This window comes from Bombus pascuorum, chromosome 3, assembly GCF_905332965.1.
Source record: "Bombus pascuorum chromosome 3, iyBomPasc1.1, whole genome shotgun sequence".
NCBI lineage: Eukaryota > Metazoa > Arthropoda > Insecta > Hymenoptera > Apidae > Bombus > Bombus pascuorum.
In genome coordinates, this window is record NC_083490.1 from 18,280,710 (window position 1) to 18,307,970 (window position 27,261).

The 27,261-nt window shown below is 35.0% G+C and overlaps 2 protein-coding genes across 4 annotated transcripts in view; one reads left to right on the forward strand and one right to left on the reverse strand.

Moving 5' to 3' along the window:
* LOC132905503 (uncharacterized protein DDB_G0284459-like) overlaps positions 1–27,261 on the reverse strand; it is a 47,581-nt gene that overhangs the window by 17,203 nt on the left and 3,117 nt on the right. The window contains exon 1 of one of the 2 annotated variants that reach the window (XM_060956847.1): positions 19,599–19,952. The exons of the other annotated variant lie outside the window; for it this stretch is intronic. Within the exon in view, the coding sequence (XP_060812830.1) occupies positions 19,599–19,682 (84 nt within the window). The 5' untranslated portion in view covers positions 19,683–19,952. Of the gene's footprint in view, positions 1–19,598; positions 19,953–27,261 lie in introns of those variants that run through there. 2 annotated transcript variants of the gene reach the window in all.
* The window catches only part of LOC132905517 (CIMIP2 protein CG18335-like), a 31,896-nt gene continuing 7,299 nt past the window's right edge, over positions 2,665–27,261 (forward strand). Inside the window, exon 1 of one of the 2 annotated variants that reach the window (XM_060956898.1) lies at positions 2,665–3,002. In XM_060956898.1, the coding sequence (XP_060812881.1) occupies positions 2,872–3,002 (131 nt within the window). In that variant the 5' untranslated portion in view covers positions 2,665–2,871. Of the gene's footprint in view, positions 3,003–25,243; positions 25,935–27,261 lie in introns of those variants that run through there. The other variant, XM_060956901.1, reaches the window with a different exon arrangement.

Consider the following 27,261-nt stretch of genomic DNA (forward strand, 5'->3'; position numbering starts at 1 on the left):
GAGAGATAACAATTTGCGTCAGAGTCAGACGTCACATTGTTCGATCGGTTTACACGATATTTGAAATTTACGGTGCCGCATTCGTGCGACGACTTATGCTATGTCATGGAGCTCGAGGTCTGCTCTTATCCAACTGCGGTTACAATGGAATAAACATATCTTTAACAAACCAGAGAACAGTTGAAAAGTTTCTGCAATATTTGCGAAGGCAGATACTCCTTCTAAATGTAAGATTTTAAATTCAAACGCCAATTAATTGTAAGAGATAATCTGTAATCCGATAAACCTAATCACCCAAAAATCAGAATTATTGTATTCCTGTATTATCAAAAATTCAAAGCTCTAAAACATTAATTCCTTCATAAAGCATTTAATTAATTGAATTCTTCAGACACGAATACATAGCAACCAAAAAGAGAAAAGACATTAAATCGAACAAATTAAAATTTTCTTTACAAATGTTGACTTTCAATGAAGAAAGTCGATTTCAAATCCATAAACATCGACAACGAATAAGATATGAGATTAAGAAATAACAATTTGTTTCTATTATAGCAGTCTGGTATAGCCATCTTATTGCACTTCTTTCCGACAACTTTCGATCAATTAAGTATTTTACATTTTACTTGGCTTGCTAGAGTTTGTCTTAGGAATTACCCACGCAAAGCTAATACATTGAAAATCTGGATAATCCATACGAAATGTTTCTCTTTCATTCAATATACCGTACGAATTTTTTCCTCCCAACTAATTATCGTACGAATTGTTTAGAAAATATGATAAGTTGAAATTATTCCATTTGAAGTGATTATATATATATATTTAATTTAGTTTTAGAACATTGGTACAGTAAACATTTGTATAGTAGACGTTCGGATAATGGAGGTTCTACTGGAAACTGGAATATATTTTTTTGTAGATAAGGATCGACTATGCGGAGAATATTGTCGTGCTTTCTCGTTAACTTTAAGGGTGCCGATCTCGTGTTCGATATTTAAGAAACGGGTTTCGTTACAACGTAGACACGGCTACCTGCAACATTTTCTATATTCTTCTACTTTCATTCGTTCGATACAATATGGAGCTGAAGCCTTAATAAATGAATTTAATCGACCGGAATTCACTTAATTGGACGCTGGATACACGGTAAGTTCACAGTAAGTAAAAGGAATCATTTCTTACAACACGAGAATAACCACTAAACATGCGTGGTCAGCTTATCTTATTCTCACTCTCTCGTTTAACCAGCGTAGACTAAAAAATTCTCGGATGGTTTATCGCGTAAAATCGTAATACACGAGCGTGTTGTACGTGAAACGGGCACGCGTCTCTTGAACTAAATACTTGTCGATTTCTTTTTTTCTCCAGTCGATTTTTGTAATGTTATTAAAGTCGACAACTTTTCCTGGTTATATTCTGTCCACGCGGTTAATAATTATCTCGTTTTGTTACGCTTTCTCGGGCTCAGTTTCCTCGTTGGTAAAATCGTCGCCGCGTGCCAACAATTTCGCTCGATACTCCCAAAGAGGAGACGTAGGATACAAACGAGGACGAGCGAGGTTTCACATCCTTGTACGAACCAAATGGTTGATTACTTTTAAAAAGGAGCAGTCATTCGGCAGCATGCCAGCATCTACCATTACCGATGCTCGTGATTTTATCGAGAACGTCTAGCACAATGTTGTACCGTGAACGATCTGGGTTAAACATACATTCCATACGTACCGCTACTTGACACTGTACTTTTCGTCGGGAAACAAGGGGAACAGGGCAGCAGTTGCCTAATGAGTATGTGTAGTACTGGCCAACCTAAATTGTATCTCACAAGTTTCTTATTATAGAATACAAACAATAGATAATGATAGAAACGTACGAAATACCTATTATTAAGTCGAATCATATAGTAACGAACGAAAGTATTGGCACAGCCAACTTCCCTTCTAAAATTCCATACAAATTTGTAAAAAATGTGATATTTTATTTAATTCTCTAGAAATAAAATAGAATCTTAATTAAAAATTCGAAACTAATACATATGTATAAACGGAATATTTCATAAGCGCAACGAATGGAATCATTATTTCATATAAGTAATATTTCTCAACCTTGTGAGGTGAAACTTAGGTATTCTAATTGACTTGAAATCATAAGTATATGTTGAACTTGGTCCCGTTACTGGCAACAATGCAAATAACAATTTCTAAATTTCAGTTCCCTTAATTAACTCTTATAATTCTTAAATAACCAAGTAAAAGTGAAATTTAATAACAAAAATAATAATATATGTATCTGTGACGTCTTAATATGCAACGACAATTATCCACTTCAGGGCGAATTTCTATTGAAAAAGCAACAACGAGAAAGAACGTCTATAATTCTTACTAATATTTCAACGTAATGAACGGAATGCGAATGAAAATTGGAGCGGAACGATCGTTAAAAGAATATTAATTTAATATCGACCTAAATTTCATACCAGTTTCGTTTCTGCAGTTGATTTGTTTATTGTTTAACTTGTATATTTCATTCTTTGTCCTTAAGGCCAAATTATTAGTAGCACTTTTATCAACAAAGTTGTTTACGATAGTGTTATAATTGAATTTCCCCAAACGTAATGAAATTGTTAAATTTAGGTGGAAAAAGGAACCGACAAAAAATGTTAAATAAATCTTAGAAATTCCCTTTCATACCCACAGTATTAGAAAATAAAATTCAGCAATGTAAATTGTCTTCAAAAATGCAAATGTAAAAAGTTATATCATGATAAATTAACGTTAAATCAATTTCGTTGAATGCGCATGGAAGTAAAGAGGAGAATAAGTGACAACCAGAGCGGAATGTACGTAATGGAGCATACGATGCGCTACAAAAATGTGGGAGGGGCTTGGTTTTCGTAACAGAACGAATATGGAGCGAAAGTCAGTTTGGATCTGTGCTCTAGCCTCGAACATGTTCAACGTGAACGTGAACGTGAACGTGAACTCTTTTAAGTCAGTGACACTGTAAGACAGCGTTCTGAATAAATTCTAATAAATCATATACAAATTTAGTATATGTACATAAGAATAAATATATGTATTTTGCTGTAACGTAAGAATAAATATGTAATTTCATCGGATAAACATTACGTCACTTTAGTAAAATTATATTTACGTATGTAACTTTATGATGTGAAACAACCTTTAAATTTTAAAACGTTAAGAAATAAAAAAATTTATTGTATTTGTTAATCTTTTTTTTGACATGTTTAAATTACTTCTCTGTAAAAATAAAAAAAATGTGAGTTACTATGTTTTTTTTCTGTGGAATGGAATCCTATTTCGATAATCTCTATTGTATTAGATTTTCCTCATTTTCTTCTTCGATAAAAATTGACATAACATTTCACTTTGTTTGTTCCTGTTCGCGTATTTAGAACATTTTTCAAACAATTCGCTTAATCCTATCGTAAGTTTCAACAAATTTCCTGCATCTATCGGACTTTGTAAGATGCGATAGTAGTAATCGGAATGCGCTACTTGCAAAGCACAAATATTGTTACTTTGATAAAGAAGTTATTTTCCTTGGTACGTTTCAATGTGTGAAACAGAATCTTTTAATTTATCATCGCGAAAATCTTATGTCGCGTTTAATCGCTGGTTGAACGATCCATGTAGATATACAACACAATGTTTGATAAATGAAAAGTATTATGAAAAGTATCTCATATTATGCTAAACTTTCACGAGTCTAGGAACATGATTTGCGAAATCAATTATACTTAGACGAACTTTGAAACATCCACTCATCTCATTATTTATAAGAATTAACCAGAACAGAAATTTATTTAAAAATAATGCATTTTGCCAAATTGTTATTTTTTATTTTTATTTGAAATAAAATTTTTTCAAGCATAAGATCGCTATCTTCTGTTGTTCGCTCGTATAATCCTTTATGGGTTTGTATAATGCTGTATATTGTTGCATTGCTTTCGTTCAGTAGAATCAATTTAGTAAAAAAAAGGAAAGATTGTTAGGATCTTGCAATTAAGATCATTTTCTATTCACTGAATTGTATTCGCCATATAAAGCAAAAGACACGCGAGTTGAAAAATTTAATTTGTCAGAATTTGAAACGATGGTTCTAAATATAAAAGCAATTTTCTAACTCCTATTTATCGGAAGTAGCGTCTACACAAAAAATTCTGTTCACATATCCTTCCTTTCATCTCTATAAAAGTTATCTTAACTTGCTGTTTCGTTATCGCACACATTTCAAGCTTTGGGGTAATAGAATTGAGTATCGTGTAAAAATTCCTAAAGGAATTTATTAAACTTTTCTGCTGTCTTCATACAAAGAATATACATTTTGCTATTTGTGTATTTGAAATTAAAATTAAAATGCTAAACCTTTGTGATATTTCGTGCTTTTCGATTCAATTTTCCATACGATGCTGCTATTTATTTTAACTTTTAACTTTTTTATCTGTTATAAGAGGTACATGTCCAAAAAAATTATATACGCAAAAATTGGCCAGATTTTCCGCACCTGTAAGATATTTATACCTTTATCTTGTTATTATAAAGCATTATTATACCACGGAAATCGTAAAATTCCTATCTACATATATCCTATATATCCAGCAGATGGTACGCGCATGGTTGCTCAGAAATAGCACGATATATCATATATAGTATCGGCCATAAATTTTAAATCATCTCCTACATTTCGTTATATTTTGTTGCGCAGCGAACAAACAGCTGTAATTGTCAAATAACTGTATCTATTCTGTCCATAATCAATTACCACTTGTCTATACACCGTATCTAATTTTAATGGGTATCTTGCTTCGATATTCAGGTAACTCGACTAATCTAAAGGGAGCTACACTCTCTTTGTTAGCAGCAGTGGTTTGATCGAACATTGCAAATATCAGCAAGAAAATCGTTGGCTGTTTTATCGGATTATACTGTGCGTATTTCATTAAATAACAGAATGGGAAATTCATAGAATAATACTGTAGAATTCTAATAATGTTTCACTGAGAAAAATTGATATATGGCGTATTACGCGAATACTATAAGAAGCGCGAAAACGCACCGCATAGGTACTGGGGAAACACATAAAAAGGTGTTCAGCCAGCCCTATGGCCGCTTCGCCGACTCTATTACAGATTCGACGCGTATGTTTACGTCTAATCTCGGCGCGAGCGAGAGATTCCATTATTTCTTATGGGCCTTTCTGACGCTCTATTTTGCGAATCCTTAAACACAGTTTGCCATTTCTAATCGACCATAAACGAACCTGTACTACTATTTTGCGTTCAGTCTTGTTGTTCTTTTCATTTATTCTTCGCATTCATATCCCTTCGGTTCTTAGTGACTCGATAAGCAAAAGTACAAAACAAAACTTAAATAGTCAGCTTATGTTGTGTTTCTTTAATAAACCTTACTTTTTAAATTAATACAGACTAACGCACATCCATAGGAGATCTCGCGTCTTCAAAGCTTTAAACATTTCATATTTTCTCTCCATAGCGATTTATCATTTTTATAGAAGGTTGATACGACGCGACAATCGTAGCTAGGCTATCGTGCACGTTCGATCTAATGGACAGCCGCGGGCCATCGCGGTGAGATGCCGAGGAACTCGAGTTCTCTAGTTCTCTCCTCTTTTTCTTCCGCCACTTCTGTGCTTCCCGCTTGTGCTTCGTAATATCTGCCCATTGTCTTGCTTGTTCGTAACAATGGAGATAGGTTGCGCAGCTAGGCGTGGAAAAAGTTCATGTGTTATCGTAACTCTAGAATTTAATGGCTCCGACTTTGATTTATACGTGACCCCGTGGGTTTCTGTGACCAACTCTCAACAGAAATTTGTGACCTTTTCGCGATACTTCTTACCATCCCGTTTGTTTTACATTCGTGACAACCTTTTATGGCATGCTGCTACTGTTTCACTCTTTACATATTTCGTTTTATTTGTGCCATCGTCTCGTACATGTAGACTGCATGGTATATTTATTGCGAAGGCATGGTTTTATACAGAGCAGTTTGGAATATCCTTTACGGAAATTTACGGAATAAAATTCTATAAGAATTTAGAAGCATGCAATAGTCCATTTTCCTCCGATGTAACGTTCTTCCCGCTTTATGTCATGTAACAATTTTTTGGGTAAAGGTACTGAGAAAAGTTATTTCTTGCTTACATAGATACAGCGTTACCTTGAATATGGTTTTCCAACTTATACGCTCCAATCTCGTTGTAACAAGTATAAAGATTTCCAATGTTTCAAGAAAAACTTTAACATAGGATCGAAATGATGAATCATGTATATTATGTAGGTATATATAATAACCATTCTTTAATATCTTCTTCAAATTTAAGACATTTTTTAACGGTAGAGGCTTTTTAGAAGTCTTGCGATTTTTACAAAACATAACTTCGTAATTGGCACGAAGCATAGCAGCTTCTTGATCTAAGCTACATAGATAAACAAGCTGGAGGCAAATAAAAGAAAATGACCGTCTATTTGGACCACGGAGGGGAACATTTCTATCGTATATTTACCTGGCCGCAGTCCAGTCAACTGATAATTGCTGTATGTCATTGAACGATATATGTAATATGTGTGTTATTTGATGAGAGGTAAGAATGCACGCTGCAAGAATAATCATAAGTAATTTTATACAATGCATTTATGCGAGGCAAGCACAAATACTTACGAAGGTATTAACATTAAACTCGTATCTTTTTTTCTGATAATTAAATAGCATTATTTTAATATAATACAAGGTGAAAAAAATTCAACGCTTTTATTCATCTCATCATTATTCTATTAAATTCTACGCTCTAATCGACTGTTAGGCTAGGTTAATGTCTAACAGTAAATCTAATTTTCCACGACTTCTTCCGTAGTACAATACAGTATATAGTTATGTGTAGTATGGCTGTGCACTGTGCACTGACCTCGAACACAGACGATAGAGCTCAACTGCAATTCTTTCTTTTTTTTTTTTTTTTGGATATTTTGACCTTTTTACGGATTGAAACGCTTTACCTGTTATGTTAAGGCTCATTATCAGGGTTTTTCCTGTTCGAAAGACGGCGAGTTCGACGCAGCGGAATTTATTACCGCGCCATATAGTGATAGAAAATAAGTATACATGTTATATATACATAGTTGAAGAGTGGAAAAGCGCAAAGTAGATAATATAGACTATAGAGAGTGATAATTCTCCATTATTGATATGTACTTCTTGCATACCATTTTGCTTTCAAATGTCGGATATGAGAGATATTAATTAAGTAATTTTTTCGATACGCGTTGCTGTTTCGACAAATTTTATCGTTCTTCGCACGAAGAAAGACAAATTTTTAAGGTCGTGCGTTGGTTTCAAGTTTTGCTACTGGCTGTTACGAGGGTTATCTGGTATTCGATAAAAAAAAATGCTGTTATACGAATGGATGCTTTCTATAAGTGGAACTAGAGTTGAATTATGGGACGAAGGTAAAAAAATTGTACACGATTCTAAAAAAATTCATTGACATTGAATATACGGATTCTTCAAGGTAGTTTCCAGGGTAATTCAATATGATCTAAGTTTATTTTCAGAGTAATTCGATATTTAGTTTTGTATATTTTGATTCGACAGGAGATTTATTACTTTATGAGTAGATGTTTTATTTTCTTTAATATGTACAATTACTGTGCATAATTTTTCAAAAATATCATGTTTCCATTTTCAAAAAGTGTTTGAAATTTTTAAATTTCGGTAAAATTTCTGTTCTAGAAGAGTATTACTTTTTGTAAGGATGTCGATAGATTTGATGCATTGATATGAATCAAATCATAAACTCTGGCTATTTGCTAAAAATAAAGCAACATTGAATTTCACATGCTTATTATAACAATATCGCTAGTAAAAATGTCGATTAATTGTATTTTATTTTTGTATCGCGTTTAATTGGTCGTTTGAAGAAACGTTGAAAGTTCCGGTCACTTCCGTCTATCGACCGTTCTTCCTTTCAACGTCGTCGTAAAAACAGAATAATTATACTATACCGGCAATTATTAATAAATATCGGCATGTGAAGGGAAGAAGGTAGCAAAAGGGAAACAATATTACTACCAGGCAGGCTCACTTTTATAAAGAATTTAAAATTACTTCGCTTTACAGCTTGACTTTTTAATATAATTAACTTTCGATCGAATCCCATCCCATTATATTATCATTTGACCAAACGTAGAACATTTCTTCCTTCTTATTAGATAAGTTTGGAGAGAAGCGTTCGCGTTTCAAATTAGAGAAAAGAAATTATAGGAAGAAACCGATAACATTTGTAACAGTCTTTCTAATCTTTCCTGAAATATAGCGTTTATTATATTATGGATAATTTAAATTTGTAATATTTATAGTATAGTTATATTATGTACAAATTGTTTTTAGAAATTGGTTTTGTAGAAGATGTACACTTGCACACGTGCTCTTGCGGATAAAATTTCTGTAGCAACCTAATACATATAATGATATAACGATACAACATTATAAGTATAGTATACGTATCATTCGCTGTTCTACCATTCCATTGCCACATTCCACGCACGATGCGTAACAAATGATAAGCGTTTCCCGCGGTTTTCAACAGGTCACCGCGGATTGCGCTTCGTGTTCAAGCAGTGAACAAATCTACACACGTAGAGAAAGAGAGAGGGAAAGGCTTATATATGTATTTCTTTTGCTCGTGGCATATAGCGCATGTCGCGAAAGTCGCGGTACTTTGCGCACATGCCACGTGCATTCTGTTCTCCGGATACACGCGTGGCATTACGTCTGCGCCAGACGTCGACGTGCAGTTGACGTTCTTTCGATGTACCCTTCCTGCTCTCTTTGAGTTGACCAGCACGTCGCTCGCGCGCGCACCATGCGCCGCAGATATACCAATGCCAGCCACATCAAATTAATGGCGGGCATAGTGGTTTGTCACCCCGAGCGCCGCTTCTGTGTACTCTGGGAATAGGGACTGGATGATGTGAAATTGCGAAAATTTCTATGCGATTATGCTATTATTACCGTCATACGGAGACGTAGAGTAGAAGAAAGTTCGTGACCGCAAGGATGTTTTGAAATTAACCTCCTTTGCAGTATCATTTTCCTTTCTTTCAGCACACGCGTTAATTTTTAACCCTTTGTTCTCGAGGACTTTTTCGGTCGGGTGCAGCAGCTATTCCGGATGATTTAGCGTATACGTGACGCGTGTCTTACAGCTAGCGTAAAATGACTTTATGTACAGATTAACTTACAAAAACATTATATTGTAATAATTTATCTGTATTTACATCTTTGAAAATATGATTTTGTAATATTAATTTCTGTATTTTTTTTTGTGTGATAATTTATAAAACATTCACCAAGATGCATGCTTGAATATAATTGATCTCATTTTTCAACAGTTCAAAATCAAGGTCATCTTCATTTGAGCCAATTTCACTTCCAAAAACCACTTTTTAGGGTTTCTAAATTATAATACTTTTGTCATGATGGTCGAATCCGACCTAACGTTGGAGACGTTGTCAGAGCCATAGTTTCGGAGGAATGTGAGATTAAATATTTTATCTCCATTTTAAAGTCTAACACTTTACACTTCCTAATCTACAAACCAATATTCTCAATCAACCATACTCTCATCAATTGGAGATGTCAAAATGTAGCATAAACAGGGGGATTATCGCCTCTCGCTGGTCACTGGAGTTGCAGCACGGAACGCCGTGGTGACTGAGGTCGTCTCTCAAGTGTAAAGGGTTTCTACACGGAGAAAGGGAGAAAAACGAAGAGTCAGAATTGTGTATAGTTCTTATCGTCGTACAGCATCTCGAAACAAGATAAAAAGGCCGATTACCTGCGCACCTTTTGAGCTCGTTAATTTAGCAAGCTAAGAAGATGTGTAGGTGCCGTTTAAATGGTAATTGTAATTACGTGCACGAATTAGCGGGACGAGCGAACGTACTCGCGTGCTGATGAAAAGAAAAGTAGAACCCGCGTCCATATTAGAAAGCGAGGGCATTCTCCATATATGCCACCCACTGTTAGCGATGCAATTATGTCAAGAATATATTCTTAAAGATCATCCGTCGACAAGGCAACCCACTAAACTCATGTTGGCAGAAAAATTATTCAAATTGTTCACGGTGTATAATTGTTGGATAGCCGATGACGTATGGATCGAGGCTGATGACTTTGGAAAAACATATATGCCAATCACCACTGTGTCAGTAAGCGGTATGAACGTTAATTACGAAGAATAATATTAGCTCGTGGTTTTAATCGGACATTAATTTTTAATGGAACCTACGATTTGTATAAATACTTTTATAGAACGTTGGCACATTTCTTCTTCTGAATATTTAAATTTTTGTGCGTAAATTTATAAATGTATATTGTGTCAAAGATACTTACATACATATATATATGTATAAAGATTCTATTATCAAAACATAAAGTCTTATTTCAAAGTTGCTAAGCAAATTTATCGATTATCTTTTATTTTTATTCGCGTAGGCTTGTTCGTTTAACGTTTCTATTTAAATCTTCGCTATCGATTATTATTAATTTTCCATCGACAGTAACGTCACACATGGCGTTTATTATAACATATGTATCAATAATCTCTGTTTTCGTTGCTTCATCCTCGGTAGTTGAAACATTTTCTTTCAAAGTAATTATACACACTATCTGAATCTTTTTCTTTACTTTAAACGTAATAGCACAACAAACTTCGATATATGTAACTAGTAACCGAAGATACGTAATAATTATCGTAATATACGGATAATACGAAAAGAAGCTGATTTAGTAGCTCATAGCTGCGATATCGTGGAATGTGAGCATGCCTTCTTTCGTCAAAAATCAAAAATCAATATCGATATCAAAAAGAGTATGTACCTATTACAAATAAATTAAAAATATATAAAACACTGTCGAATAACAGTTTAGATTTTCCTACATAAAATTTCAAAATTTTAACATTTCAGAATCACTAGTTTCATCGGTCGTAAATTGCATGTTACAGTTCTTTCCTATTTCGAACGAAATCAGAATTTCATAGATGTAATAATAAATTAATGGAACGTGGGTCTCGACTTCGATAACGCGGCATATTTTCTTTTATTCGTCATCTATGTTCTTCGTTTAGAAAATGTTTACCGTTTCGAGAACTTCAGGTGTACAAGAATTCAAACGTAACGGATTGCGCGGTCCATTGAGCTCGTATAACTTATACTGAATGTTTAAAATCGGGGACGGAATAATAAATTTTCAAGCACTGAATATACCAGCGAAGAAGCTTCCGCTGGCAAATGACCATCGCTTTCTGTAATAAAAGATTGTACGATCTCTCGCAAATTTCAACGAATCTCGTTTTCCATAGAGTTATTTATCGATACGTCCTACAACTCTTTCTAAAGAAAATATTCGTTTCGTGTTTCAAATAAAATAAAAGATAGTAACTGATCGTGAGATTCCTTCGTGAAAAGAAGCTTAAATATAGAAAATTGAAAATGATGAACTTTCATTTTTAATTTTTGGGTCGTTCAACCGGTTAATCACGGAATGTTTCTCGTTTCACCGGAAATTTAAGGTGCAGCCACCAGGTCATCGAAATCGCTAGTCATCCAGAAACTTTAAGCTTCGATGAACTTAGATAAATATCCCTTTACAGTTCTTTGCGTCATCTTCGACGAGTCAATGATTTCTAATTTTTACGCACCGAGGTATATTTTACGATATCAGCCTTTCCTGCATGCTGATTGCGGGGCTTAGTGGAAAAGTGGTACAAGTGGATCTTTTTTTTTACAAAACGAAACAAAAGGGAACGATACATAAGATTCATACTTATCTAAAGAATTTTATAAACTAGAAGCTTTCTATGAATACATATATTTGTTAGGTTTACAACATTATTATGAACTAAAAAAAAAAAAAAAAAATAGAACCATCGATTTGCTTATGTTACAGAATAAATAAAGAATATTACGTATTGATGCCTAATGGAATTGGACAATCTTTTAAATTATTCTCCCATTAGTATCAAACTATTTAGCGAATTTAATGAGGACAAAAGAGGTTAAAATACGGATGATACGGCGTATTTCTTTCATCGGTCGGTAATTACGTTTTGTTGCATAAATCCATCCCATCCGAAAGATATCGCTCCATCGAAATTCGTTTCGCAAGCAGCTAGATTCAGCGTAGCCTCAATGGCGCGTCACGGCATGTATACGGTATAGGTCGTCAATGACGATCGTAGAAGACAGGTGGCGACGGAGGAACACGAGCGCTCCTGGCACGTAAGTACTTACGTACGCGTAACAAGCATCGCGGCACGCGATTTGCGCAAACGTCTTGATCGCTTGTGCACCAGGCGAACATCAACTCGAGAAGTACGCGGACCGCGTGTATCTAGTCACGAGTCGGTTTGCGTCGCTTCGCGGTCCACGTGACCCCGCGACGACACACGTGTAGGTACACGGGGCGGTGGCGCACGTGCAACGGTGCGTCCTACGTGTAGGCGCCGCGAGTTACGCGTCGTTCCACACGGAGGACCGCCACGTGTGCGGGAGCTGGTCATTGATTCGGGGAACCGAGTCATTCAGTTCAATGCGAGTTGAATGAATTCATTACTTATTCATTGCTATCATATAATATTCTTCTTATTGTAAGGTATTACTTGCTATTTATTATTTCTGGAGATAGAAGATGCAAAGATTTTTTATTTCTCCGTTTGCTCCGCAATTTGAGTTTTATTCTTGAAATTTCATTCAATTTGAAAGCACACGCAATAAAAAAATCCAAGAAATTGTAGTAGATTATATGACGAAACAAGGTGAACTTAGTATATTACGCGATACGCATTCTGTTGATTAAAAAGAACTCTAATCTTTCAGAATCAACAGTGTTCTTTAATCTTTCGGAATTAACAAAGATTGATAGTTACTTTCATATATATATATAATGCAAAAGAAAGAAGAATAGTATGAAAATCCCAAAATAAATTTTAAGAAAAAGTATTCAAGCAAAAAGTTCATTTTTTGAATGTAAGATAAGAATACAAAATAGTGAAATTAAAGAACTTAGGAGAGAAAATATTACTCTCTTGTTTAAGCTATGATTTTCAACACAACTAAATAAGCAAAAAAAGAAAGACTTCAAAAGGATCTATGTTGTGGAATAAAATTGATAAAAGAATATAATACAAAAGAATAAATTACAGGAAAAGAAAGGTTAAGAAAAAATTTAATTTCCTGTTTAAATCCAGGAAAAAGGATCGTGCTTCGAATCGTAATGCATTTTGCAATCGTTTGTTTATATTCATTAGCTTTCAATCCGCGGTCCGGAATGTAAAGCCTTTCAAGAAGCGTAACGATCTTCAAGGTAAAAAAGAAAAGAGGGAGAAGAGAACACCGGTGACGTGTCCCTGAACTCGATACTTTCGCCACCATTGTGTACTCATTGCAAAAAGATTTTTGCATCGCTGTAAGTTGCGAGGGCGCGCGCTATGCTTTAAAAGCGAGCCAATAAATTAATGTTACCAGGCGGCTAGGAAGTGAGGAGCGTTCACTCTTTACACTTTTGCAAAAAACCTATTGTTAACATGCTACCCTGTTAAGTATACAATAACGATTCAACAATTTCGTCTGTTGTTTAACAATGATTTTTACAACGGCTATTAATGCAAAAGCCGTTGCAGATATTATTTGGCCACTACGGTGTGTTTGTAAATGCAACTTTAGGTTAATTTGCGGGCTTGTAAGGAGGAAACGGAGCAGACTACAACGTCGTAAATTATTTCTCTTTAACGAAGGTGCTTATTCTTCTCTTTCTTTCTTTATCTTCTTCTTTCTTTTCTTTTCTTTTAATTTATTTTTTGTAACTTTATTTTATTTTATTTCCAAACGAGCCAAGAAAGTTCCTTTCGCTTCATGGTACCTTGGTGTCGGATCATGCAATGTTGTAACATTGTTCTTGTTCTTGCACATAATTTATTGTTGTAATTTCCTGTTACAGCTGTAATTTGGAAACTGTCGTTACGCAAGGATATTCATGATAGTACGTAAAAATGATTGTCCTTAGATTTTTAATATTCATACTTACAAGTAGATAAACTGGAAATGAAACAACAAAAATTGTTACTTTAAAATTTTGTTTCACATTAAGTCTGTTTTAAAGAGAGGGAATAGTTAATATTGCAATATTCAGGACGAGCAGCTATTACATTGTAATATTTTGATATGATTATCAATTTAATGTTACTAAATATATACATATTACTATTTCCAAGTCTTATACTATCGCATATACCAATAAGAAGAAATCTTCTTTAAAGAAATTCTACAGTTTCTAGTAGAATAGATGTAGTTAATATATAGTAGCATTCTTTAGATGCATTTTTAATATTTCAGGATATTTCAAAGTACAAAATTTGATACTAATTTGCATATAATTCAATTGATGAACTCTTCGTTATTAAGTATTTTCTTCGTCAAAATATTAACACGTTTCGGTTTAACGTTTTGCTTGATAAGAAAAAGTTGTAATAAGAGCTTTGACTATAAACACTTTGTTATGAAATTATAGGCATATGTTGTATTACGAAAACACTTGCAGTTGTACAATTCCTCGATAGCGACGCGTGTCCGCCACGAAAGGCGATTGGAATTCCACTTTCCACGTGAGGCATATTTCTTGCCTTTGTCTGCACTCGGAAGCGGACAGAGGCATCGGTGCGCTCATAAATAAGGCATAACCGTGAACGTAGGCGAGTTGGCCTTGCTCGTGTGTGTCTGCCAACGGGACGTGGCCTCCACTTCTTATGCCCACCATAAGAGGGTGAAAGAGCGCGGGGCTAACTTGCGAGTAGGGAAAAAACTACCACGAGCTAAATAAGTAGTCACTTAGAGGATGCTTTTAGCTCGATAACTAGGCTACCTCCCTTATGTTTATAGGCATCATGCTTAAGTGGATTCTGGTGGACGGTAAACTCCCTCGATGATGCTTCCTCAATGATTGAATTAAGAAACTCTTTGGTCTTTTAAACCTTTGCGTGACACTATACACATTGACGCGCCACCATGGATGGTATGTACGGTTCATTCATGTAACATTCACAATCCAAAAAGATAGGGATTATAAAATAGTCGGAAAAAGAATATGACGATAGTATAAAGATCTTTATATCGAATTGTGTATTTCTTGTTTAAAATTCCAATTAAAGATTGTTCTGTAGGTTTCTTTATGAATCGAAATGATTGATATTCCAGTCGTTATAGAAGCGTATCCTCTTAAGGACTAAACATTGGCAAAGAAAAGTAATTATTTTACAATAAAAGTTAGGAAGAGTTTAAAAGTATTATTATTTGAATCGAATCTTATTAACGATGGCGATGGTAACGTAATCGATAACTTCCTCATCCTCTAGTATATGTATATATTAAATGTAATGAGATCGGAACATTAAAAAATAACGTAAGACAGGAAATGAAGTTAGGCTGTTTTTAAACATAGTAGTAGTAGTAAAAAATATCTCGCAAATTAATAATATCACTTTTTAGCAAAATCTTCAGAGACTAAAATTTAGATCATAGTAAACTTATCGTTAACCCCCTTGTCTCTTGCTACGTATTACTTTTTTAATCAAATACCTGATAATAATATAGGACAATAATATAGAATATAATCATAATGTCAAACAATCCGAAATTAGAAATACCATTTTAAGCGACTACTTGATTATTATTCGCTAAATATAAACTATTCGTTTTGTTTAAACATTTACTTCTCAAGTGTAGTTGAAGATAAGTGTAATCCTATAATTAATTATCACGATACATCGAAATCCGCATACTTGTACAAATATTAACTCCAATAGATCATAAATCAACTTCTTTAAGGCTATTCAATTTGGATTAACAACATTCAACGTATCGTTGCGATTTTATGGCTATTACTAATCCAACTAATCCTTTCTTGAGGGAATTTTAAATATTTATCGCATAGTTGTAGTTCATATTTTGTTCTATTCTCCTTCTTAAAAGAAAGAGAGGAAAGAAGAGAGAATATTCATATACCACGAAAAAACTCCAAAGATCTAACAGACTTTTATTGTTATAATCCTTTCCAACTCGCTCGTCGTTCCCTTAAATAACTTCGCGTTACTTTGCCGCATACGCAGCACGAGCAAACAATGTTACGAGTAAACTTCACCTTTTTGTTGCTTCGCCATGCGATTGCCCGTCGAACGCGTAATCGAGGCTTGCGAACTTCTTTGCACGAGTGTTTCCCTCCCCGAGGACGTGTACATGCATTATAGCAGCTTATGTCGTAGCTAAAGAAGTTAACGCGGCTGAAAGATTAAGAATCGTGACCGGTTAATCGCGAGTCACGACTCTCAAGAATTTTCGATATTGGGTATCCGGGTTACGATGTATTCACGGCCATACTGTTATGTAAAACGCGTGGAAAATTATTTATTAAACGATAAAAGGCAGTCATCCGAAGGACGTGGGTAGAGAATTACCACGGCGAAAAAGAAAAATGTTGAATTTCCTATACGTGCATTCCTGTTGGTAAGTATTAGGTCACTTAGAGAAAACCAAGTTAAAACCTGATAAACCTTAGAGGGTAAAGAACTCATAAAATTTTTGAACAGTAGTACATATGTAAATACATACATGTTTAAAATGATACGATGTACATACTTCAGGACGCAACTATCCACAGACCAATCACGAGCTCGATAATATCGTAATACGGGTGGAAACGCTTTGCCTTAGAAACGTGAGTCTTGTTCGCCCGTCTAATCATAATTTCACGATGAATTTCTTTCTCCGATGTTTCTTTTTCCTATCGATCGTTTTTGATTCTATCGAAAATATTGACTAACAGATACGCCGAAGGATTTCACGAGTAATGTGCACGCCACGAGTCCACGAGAGATAGCGGATCCGTTGTTGATAATGTTGGTGAAGAACGGACGGTTTTAAGGTGCTGATTTATCGAGAACGCCATTTAGAGATGAAAGCATACTCCGTTGAGGAAACGTGACTCGTTAATCGCTACCATCACCGATTTCTTCGACTAGTTATTAACGAGTCGCTGAATCGCTATGGCTAGGATATCGTATACACTGCGATAGTTAAAGACATTTGATCGTGTTGTTAGATGATTAAGGAAGGCATGGATTTCTGCGCTTAAGGATTCATCCTTGTTTCGTCTATAATTTGTAGTTAGATATATAAAGTGTTAAATTAAAGAAATCTTATCTACGTTTGCTGTTTTACGCATATGTAGCTAATTGTATACGAAAAAATTCAAACATGTTTAACGAAATTTAAAACCCTGTTTGCTTTCATCTTAGTGGAGCATAAGAAATTAACAAAGATCGTTTTTCTTTTTACAGATTCTTGTCAACAGAAATATTTGAATGATCGTGTTCTCTCGTGTCATTCACAATGTCCACCAATTTGCATAACACGTCCTCGTTACCGAAACGCATGAATCGTTGCAAAAAAGAAACGGTAAAGAAGTAAGTAACTTACAAGAATAAAGAAAGAACTCGGGGCTACCTCGTGAGAATTCTATAAATTTTTCGCAAATCCGGCTAACGGTCAGTTTGCACGGTATTGTATCTTCCATGAACTGGTTACTTTCACGAAAACAGAAATACCGAAAAGATAGATGAAGACCGAATACTTACTCGTATACAACGTTGCCACGATTTACAAAGAAGAGAAAGGGACGCTAACGAGTGTGTTAATTATCGCATTCAATTCATAATAAATTCAGTGCGTGGAAATGGCTTTACGTAATCAAACGGTTTATCCATTCTAATGAAATCGTTATTTCTAACCCATTCATTTACTAATGCCAATAAATTATTGCTATAATCAATACTATGCAATATCTCTGCAGTAACACAACCCTATTTTAGCTTCTCTTTTGCGACACAACATTCTAACATTCTATGGAACGGAAGTGTTCTATAAAGTTTGTTGAAATATATGTATATTTTAGATATTCATGTGGCATCATAGTGGCGTAGGTCTAATTATGAAAACTGAATATGTCACAAATAAGGAACTCGGATTAATAAGAATATAATTACAAAAGCAAGAAATGTGGTATCAATATGTAATTGATAATTAAATATCTTTGAAAAGAGGACACACCTATTTCCCCAGCTCTCACACACACGTATGCACGCACAATTTGAAACGTTAAAATAGAAAACCAAAATTTTGGACAAAGTAATGTACAAACACTTTTATATAATCTGTTAAATGTTATTAAAATTTATTCTGCATGATTTGGGCCGATCTTGAAGAGAACATTTGCAGGCGGCAATTAAGCAATACCCGGTTCGTCGGTTACTTTTAATTGTTCTTAACGAAGCTAAACGCAGCCGTGGTCCACGTCACGGCGCATAACAATGAATAACGGTCCTGGTGAACGAGTCCGTTTACTCTGTTCCCTATTGTCATTGCCGACGACAATGAGCACGCTCGAAATGCGTATCAGTGATGTACGAACCTTGTGTGTACCGAATAATTACGCATAAATCCAACCAAGATCAGTTTGTTTTATAAATTGCAGATATTTTGCCTAATATGTACCTACTACGCTTTTATTATGCGAGCGTAATTTATATTCGTATAGATGCATGTTCATATCCAGTAATGTACAACTAAATTAAATCATTAACTTTATAAGTAAATTTCAAATTAAAATTTCGAAGGAGATTTTAGAAAGAAAGACCTTAATTTTTTTACTTACATTTTTTTAATATTTTCATTCGCTCCTAAGTAAGTCGACTGGTAACTTACAAGTTTACTTATTATTTATTATTAACATTTTAAAACGTGAGTAAAAATAATAGGTGTATGCATCTGACGGAATCGCTTGTTCCCATGTCTCGAACGCGTCTCGATAGCTCGTTAACCGGTTTCGATCGCGTTCCATTTACTCCTTGAACTTCAACTTTACTCGTGTGCTTAATAACGAAAATGGACACGTGACACGCACTGTTTACCCTTCGAAAAGTTATCCGTTCCTCCGACAAAATCCTTAATATCTTATGCATCGCGAATGACATACTTCTGTTATCGCGCATTGCTAACTTTATATCCTACATTTGTGCCACGTATAATATTCTTAGATTAACACTTTTAGTAATATTATAATATAATAACATTATACAATAATATTATAAATATTATAATTCTAGAATGCTCCACATTTCGTAACCGTTGAAAACATGTAATCGATCAAATAACAGTTCCACTTTATGACTAGAAATTTGTATATGCGCCACACTTTGAACAACTACTTTATACCAATTTTCTCTACATATGTCAAATCTTACATACAATGTTACGTTTATAATAATTGAAATCTTTTGAAGCTGGAGAAAACGAAAATACAAAGATAACGTAATTAGTCACGTTGCATAGGTAAGCAAGGGCTATTTGTCAATGAGTTAACGAAGTGAAGTTGATCGTGGGTCGCGCGATTCGATACGGTTGCAATCAACTTCGGCGTGGAATTCGAAAAAGTGTGCACTTCACTCACCGTCAGCTCGGCATTTCGCCCGGCGTCGTTCAAGTGTCGCCGATGGAAACCCGTCACGCTCGAGAATATCGTCGACACGATCATGCGGCTACGATGTTTCACTGGTCACCTTTAGATCGAATATTACAGTGCCGGGAAATCGTAAACATCACATAGACACCGCTTGAAAAATAGTGTTCGGCAACGCTGCTGTCACTCTACGATTACGCGTTTTCGTTACCGTATTCTTGACTAGACGTAAGTTTCGTTAATTTCGACCACAGCAGCTAATGAAATTTGATATTTTATAAACGTGTTCACTAGACGAATACTTAGATTGCTGTACGATCTACGAAACACACCTGACCAATGGTCGAACGATACTGAGCCGATGGCACAGTCGCGAATCTCCCACTAGACTGCCACCACCCCCTCCCTTTGAGTACCAACTCAGCTCAAGTCGTTAAGTGAGCAACCCTTGGCGGTTTTCTATGAAGAAGCAAATATTTGTAGGAAACTTTAGATTTCAACCGAGCTAAGTGGAAATTTCCGCCCTTATAAATTAACAGTTTGTAAATCTACGTATATCATCTAAAATGATTTCTGAAAGCTAATTTCTAATAAGTATGAAAGGATATAGTGGTTAATTTATTTAAAATGGAGGATCTAGTGGAACAATAGTTATTTTTGCTTCAATGGAATTAAGAATTTAATATTTAATAGTTTCAACATTGATATTTATTTTGCATAATTAGTTTTGATAACTAATTTTTATCATTAGTTTTTATTTGATTCGTGCAATTGTAGCAGTTCTTTATGTTTTTTCTTATATATCGTACGTGACATTGTGAATGTATATGTAACACGTTACACGGGTGAAGAACTCGGATCGAGCAATAGTATAGAAACAATGTTCTAAAGGAAAGCAAAACAGTTCCATGATGACTTGAAGCGAGGCTTAACGCACTGTAAATAGTCGTGTATATCTGTGAATAGAATATATTTTGTAAGCGAAAACGTGGCAAAACTTGTGAAACCTGGTAATCACGAGACGTATAAATGCGGCAATAAGTATCAACGCGCGATTTACCGTCCATTGAATTTGTTGAACACGTAAACTACAGGCTGTCGCCGTTAGACCAATGCTGAAGATACTCTTTCCATGTATTTAACCACGTGTGCGCACATGTACACAAGATATGTAAAAGGTGATACAAAATTAGTAATCTTAAAAATCGAAGATTTAACCGAAAATAAACTTTTGGCTGATAAAATTTTCACCTTAACATTAAAAATAAACGTTTGGATGATATTAATAGGGCTACCACTGGTTGAGATTCGTTACTATAAATCATTTTGTCAAAGCTATTAAAACATGCGCTTTTCTTTCTTTCTTTGCAGTTATTATTCTTTAGCTTCTGAGCATCAAAACACCGTTTCAAGTAGACTTGACCCATATTAAATATGCTAGCAAGTTAATATTTCTATTTCATTCCATTTTCTGTTATATTCCACCTTCTCGCGTATTTTTCATCGACAATACTTTGCTGTCTCATTAAACTTAAGTACTTTATCATGTTTTTCTTATCATGTTTATCATTTCATTATGTTACTGTAACTATAATTTATTGGTCCGCCAAATTGGTCCATTTACAACCCATTAATATGAAAATATTACTTTTAGTAGCAAAATTGACAGAATACGTTTTACTTACTTTAGCGAAACATCGTATGACCTTATATTTCGTGACCCTTTTTTCACACGCTGTATAGTAATAGTAAATCAGACGAGAATTATTTTCCACGGTGTCTGTGATCTTGTACTTTAATGATATACGTGATGTGCACTATCATGTGCTCTGTTCCCCAGAGGGTGTATAGATTATGATAGTGGCACTATTATAAAACCTTCGAGATAGCCAGTTATGAGTCACGCTTACGGTGTAGAAGGAAACATCACGGCGTGCGGTATAAATGTTAATATTGCTCGTTTATTAGAAACCAGTAGAACGCTGCTCCACAGCTAACAGAAGTATGTACATATGTATCATCTATGCTATTAAACTTCACGCGTGTACAATCATTCGGCGTTTCGTTTATTTCATCAAAGGAAACATTAGAAGCGCAAGATTAAAACTACCAAGTCAGACAACCTTCAGGCCATTACGTAATCACGTATTTTCCAGAAGGTCAAGTAACTTTTTAACATCAATCGACGGATGATTGCACCCTTTGAGAGGTAGCCGCGCGTGAATCCACCTATAGCTAGCAATAATGTTGAAAAATCAATGCAATCTGCGCCCAACGATGATTTCGTTCGAGACGCTAAAGAAAAATTTTTATATCGTCGTCTTTAATCGACGTTTATTATTTAAAACTGATAATTTTAGTGGCTTGATGATGGGCAAGCAGTCGATATAATTGTTTATGAGAAACCAGACACTCTAAACACTGTATTCTGCTTTTCATTATTTTAATATTGTTTGGTTAACATTAGTTACCACAGAGATCATCCATGATCTAAGTATCCAACTTTCTAAGGGTGCTCTGGTACCTATTCGTTACGTATGTATGTAGTATATGTTAGAATTTCTTTTAGTATCTATTATATAAGATTATGTTCTCTAGCAATTATTAATTCTAAAGCAATTAGTGAAATAAGTAATTAATAAAATTAGTGATTTTAAGCAAATCGGATAAATGTTGTAGTTGATTAAATAATTATACCTACACCCGAACCTTTGCTCATAAACAATTTCAGAATTATGTAAATATAAAATTATGTAAATATATGTAGAATTTATTGTGTAGAGATGTTTTCTTCTTTTTTATACATAAACTATACTATAAATATTCAACTACTTATAAACCTGAAGATTTTTAGCTACTGTCTCCCTTCTTTTATGGATTTATTACTAGCAACGCCACTATTAGCAACGAACTCAGGAAACGATAAAATTAAACTCAGTGTATTTTAATTCACTATTTTAACTATGTATCTTATAAAACGAATCGTAAATTATGTACTTTTTACCTTGGTTTATTTTTTTCACAGTCTATTCCTTGAGAATCGTGTTAATTCCAACCTTTATGTCAATGGTGTAAGTAGATACATCGACTTTAACAGATAATATAAGCTTTCATCTAACCAAAAGCTTAAGCTTCTAAGCTTCTAATAAACTTCTAACAAATATGTTTAAATCAATAAAAAACTCGAAACCTTAATTCCTTTCAATTGCTTCATAATTTATTAATATATGACTATAGATGGACGAGTATCAAACATAATGTGATCCTAACAATGAGTCTATAGGTGTATTATATTTGTCTTTTATTACTGCTGTTATTTCTACTGACATAGCTGAAATGTATTTCACATATCACCTCAATCTATCGGTTTTTCAGTAGTTGAAACAGTTTAATTCAATCGCAGTCGGACAATAGCTCGGTCGCAAATGTCGATGTTCCCGGTTCCTTGATCTCTTTCTTACTCACGCGATCTTTTCTCTGGCACGGCTCTCCCACATTCGGTTCTAACCTGACCGCATTCCAGGAAGAATCTGTGTCTCCGCCTATCAGAATGCACTTTACATCGTTTTCGACGCGCGAAACTGCAGCATCAATGCGCATGCTTTAACTTAATTGGATTGGTTAGATCGGCTAAAACAGCACTTGAATAAACGCAGGCGTATAATTCAGAGAAAAATGAGGGGAATTTAAAGGACGTCGATGTGTTGAATTTGTGTTAGTCAAAGACTACTTATTAGTATTGTAATTAATAGGCCTTTGAAAAAATGTTTAATGACAAATGAAGCAGTAATCAAGATTCTTGCAATAATCAATTAATGACCAAGATTTATTCCCACGTTTTGCCGATTATCTGTTATTTGCAAAATCTAATGATTTAGTTATGCGTTTCATAGATCGTTGTTTTGAAATGGAATCTAAATGAAAATTTGATTCACTCCTTAAATGTTATAATTAGTACTCTACCTCTAATCTACTTGTTATAACAGATATCATAGTATACAATATACAATAATATTTTCCTGAACGAAACAGTTTCGATGCCGTTTCGTGATTGAACAACTAATATACAGCCTTCACATGGCCTGCTAGAACACGTAGTATGATTTCCTGACCCAGTAGCCCCGCGTCTCGTCGTCGTCAGGCTGCTGTATGGAAGATCGTCACCTACCTACATAGAACAAATCAAACCAATGCAACGTATCGAGTCAATAGACTCAAACTATTTCTATTGGCCATCATAGTTATCGAGCTTGACTGAATAACAGCAACCTGTGCTTTTGAGCTCTTGCCGTGGCACGCTGAACTATGGAATTACATGTTTTTGCCAGACAAACGATACGAAGATTTCCTCTACGGACATAGTGATTCCTTAAAATAAAAATTCTATGTGATCGTGATCCTGAGCATGATTATGCAATAATTAAAATAAGCGTTAGTTGACGACACTTTGGTACTTCCAGTGGCGGATTCCTATAATAATAAAAATATAGCATTAATATTATCACATTCTGCAACATTTTTTACGTACACAATTAATGCGAATGTAATTATTTCAGCTACACATTGGATACTTCTTTATTCAATATATAGGAAATTATGAGAGGTTATAAGGAAGCCTACGTCACTTCCTGAGGAATACGGCCACGAGAAACTGTGGTTTCCGAAAGAACTCGATAAAACCACAAGCCGCACGATTGTCCTTGGTGACCAGCTAAATGTATTTCAGTGAAATACTTTCTATTATTGATTTCAGTTGAAAGGGATAACAACGCTGTATCCGTGGGAAATCTATTTCACGAGGACTACTTTTCTGGGATATTTGTAGGTCACTTTATCCAATTGATATTGACGGGTTGTTTGAAGCGTTTCATTATGTCATGTATATTTCTACATTTAATTTCTTTTTTCCTAATTTAACCAATCGATGAAATTATTATTAGTTTAGAATGAAAAGTTCCTCTTCACTTAAGCTTAGACCTTTTAGTGGATAAGGATCAATCGATATCTATTAATCGCTAAAAATGCTTCATTTTTCGTTTACTATTGGAGAAGCTTCATAAGATTCTGTTACTTATGTTTAAAATGCTGTTGGAGCTACAAAATTAAAGAAAACAAATACATATGTATTTTGTATTTAAAATCTCCCTATTCCATAAATACTATTAAATACATACCGCGAGACAATCGAATCCCCAGTACAGTGAATGCATCAGAGAAGAGCTTTCACTGTAATCCTTTGTATCTCTCTACAATTATCGAAACGCGACTTCAATAGCATTTCAATGAATACGGCCGCGGCGCCGCTAATACAGCGGCGGATAGAATACAGAACGCGCGCGGAAGATCATCCTCGTGGAAGGATTCGTACGCGTTCTTTGTTCGCTGATGTTCATATGCTCATCGTTCGTTCGATGAGTCAGTGCCTGATTGCGCATAATACAATGAGAAACGCTGCTTTTCCTATGTGGCTGTCGATTTTCTAATTGAGCTATATATTGCCGTTCAAAAGTATCTGGACAAGCGTGAATTACAAAAATAATATCTTTCGATTTATTTCATTCAGATTGGTCAGTTCTTTTCTTTTTCTTAAATTACGAATTTAAAACCACATATGATACGTGCCCCAAGGTTATTAGTTACCACGGTGAGAATAAAATCGTTTCAGTATTCATGAACAATTTACCTACAATCTCACAAATTCTGTTCATAATAGTGTGCGACAGACACGATCGAGTGATTGGTCATCGGCGTTAGACACCGTCGATATTCCCGGATCGTGCGATCGGAACAATGAAAACGCAGCAAGTACAATGCGAGTCACGACGTTCGTACGAATACGTTCCTCGCACATGGATTTGTCTCAGATTGGATGACACAAAGACGAAAAGGCGGAAACATCGGAGACGATAATAACAGGAAGAAAAAGAGACGAACGAAAAGCAAGAAGGAGAAAACATAAGACGAGAAAAGAAAAGGAAGAAGAAGAAGCAGAAGAAACAACGACAAAGCAAAGGGTAGTTGAATGTGCGCGTATGATTTACGTGCACGAGCAATAGGCTGCATAATTTATCGATCGATCGAAAGCGCATGCGCCGTTGCCTGGTACACGATTATGTATGCGCGACTGCCGAACAGCACACGAGTAGTACCTACGTCGCGCAATCGATCACTGTCCACCTCGTTCGATGACGTTAATGAGGTTGATCGGTACTTAGCGATACTTTAGCCTGCTGGCCATTGCAGTCGATTATATGCACCGTCTGTTTATGCAACGAAGAAATGATGCAACTTGTTGCCGGATGAAGACGTTGTACGTACAAGCATGGGGTACGTAGAAAAGAACAGTGATAAGGATATGAAAATAATTGAACCTTGAAAATAATCGGGATCGGAAGATTCTTGCGATTGCTATTAACGGTAAGAGTAAGGTCCGTAATGCTGTAAAATCACAGCCAAATTACGAGAAGCAATTTTATTGGCCCAAAACTTGATCGCAAAGAATGCAAGGTGCTGTAGAAAAGAATATAGTCATGATGTTGTGATGAAACCAATTTTGTGCAGATTTATCAAAATATCACGAAAATAATTCTTTCTTTTGCGTAAAATCATGAATTAAACTAATGTTTTGTTAAAGTTGTTTCGCTAACTATTGCTTACTCGTGTTACTGGCTAATTTACAGTTTATTACGCTATACATGGGTATAAACAGAAATAAACTTCCATTAATATTTCAAATGTTTAATAAAAGGAGAAAGACGAAACTTTCTCATCACCCTAATATGTACCACCAAATTACTTTCAATCTGGATGAACGATACTCCCAAATAGATTCCCATTCCTAACAGGAAATCCTGTTTAAGGACGTCTTAGCCAGAATCAGTAACAAATCAACAACGAGGGGCATCGAGCGGCTGATCTGTCGTGTAATGGAATCGTCCAGGATTATCATTATTTGTCTATCCATCGAAAATAAGACAAACGTGTACAAACAAGGCGTCGAAAAGCACAGGAGGAATCCATGATCGATCAACGTCATTCCATACGATTGTACGGATAAGCATGACTCTGCGATCTGTAATAAATCACTGTTAATGATTTTACACGCCATCTCTATTCTGGATACAATTAGCGAAGCCAAATCCACGCGACTATTATATTAAAGGCAAGATTTCACGATAGCGTAATATCCGTCCCCCCCCTTTATGTCAAAAGGTGTTTTCATAAAATAGCTTCCTATCCTTTATAGATGTTTAATCAATAGGAAATATATCTACATATAATACAAGTAATAAACCGCAAAACAACGCCTGTCGCGTTTCTTAATATTTAATAACTTAGCGTTAGCTATTTTTCCATCTTAGAGCCAATCACTCCTAGAGAAACGCTTTGTTTTCTTAAATTACATGGAATGATCGCAGAAATTGGTAGGAACAAATTCCACTGCGCTAGGATGTAAAATGCGAAAGTTATTACAAGCAAAAATGATTATCATTACATTTTAGTCACGCGTTTGAATGACAAAATCTTTTTACTCTCGCGTTTCAAAATATGGGTCTCCCACGTAACGTACGAACTCGAAGGATAAGCTGAGATAAGCTCATACGCTTTTATTGCAAACTTAAAATTCTTCGTTGTGTAAGTTAACAAATTAACC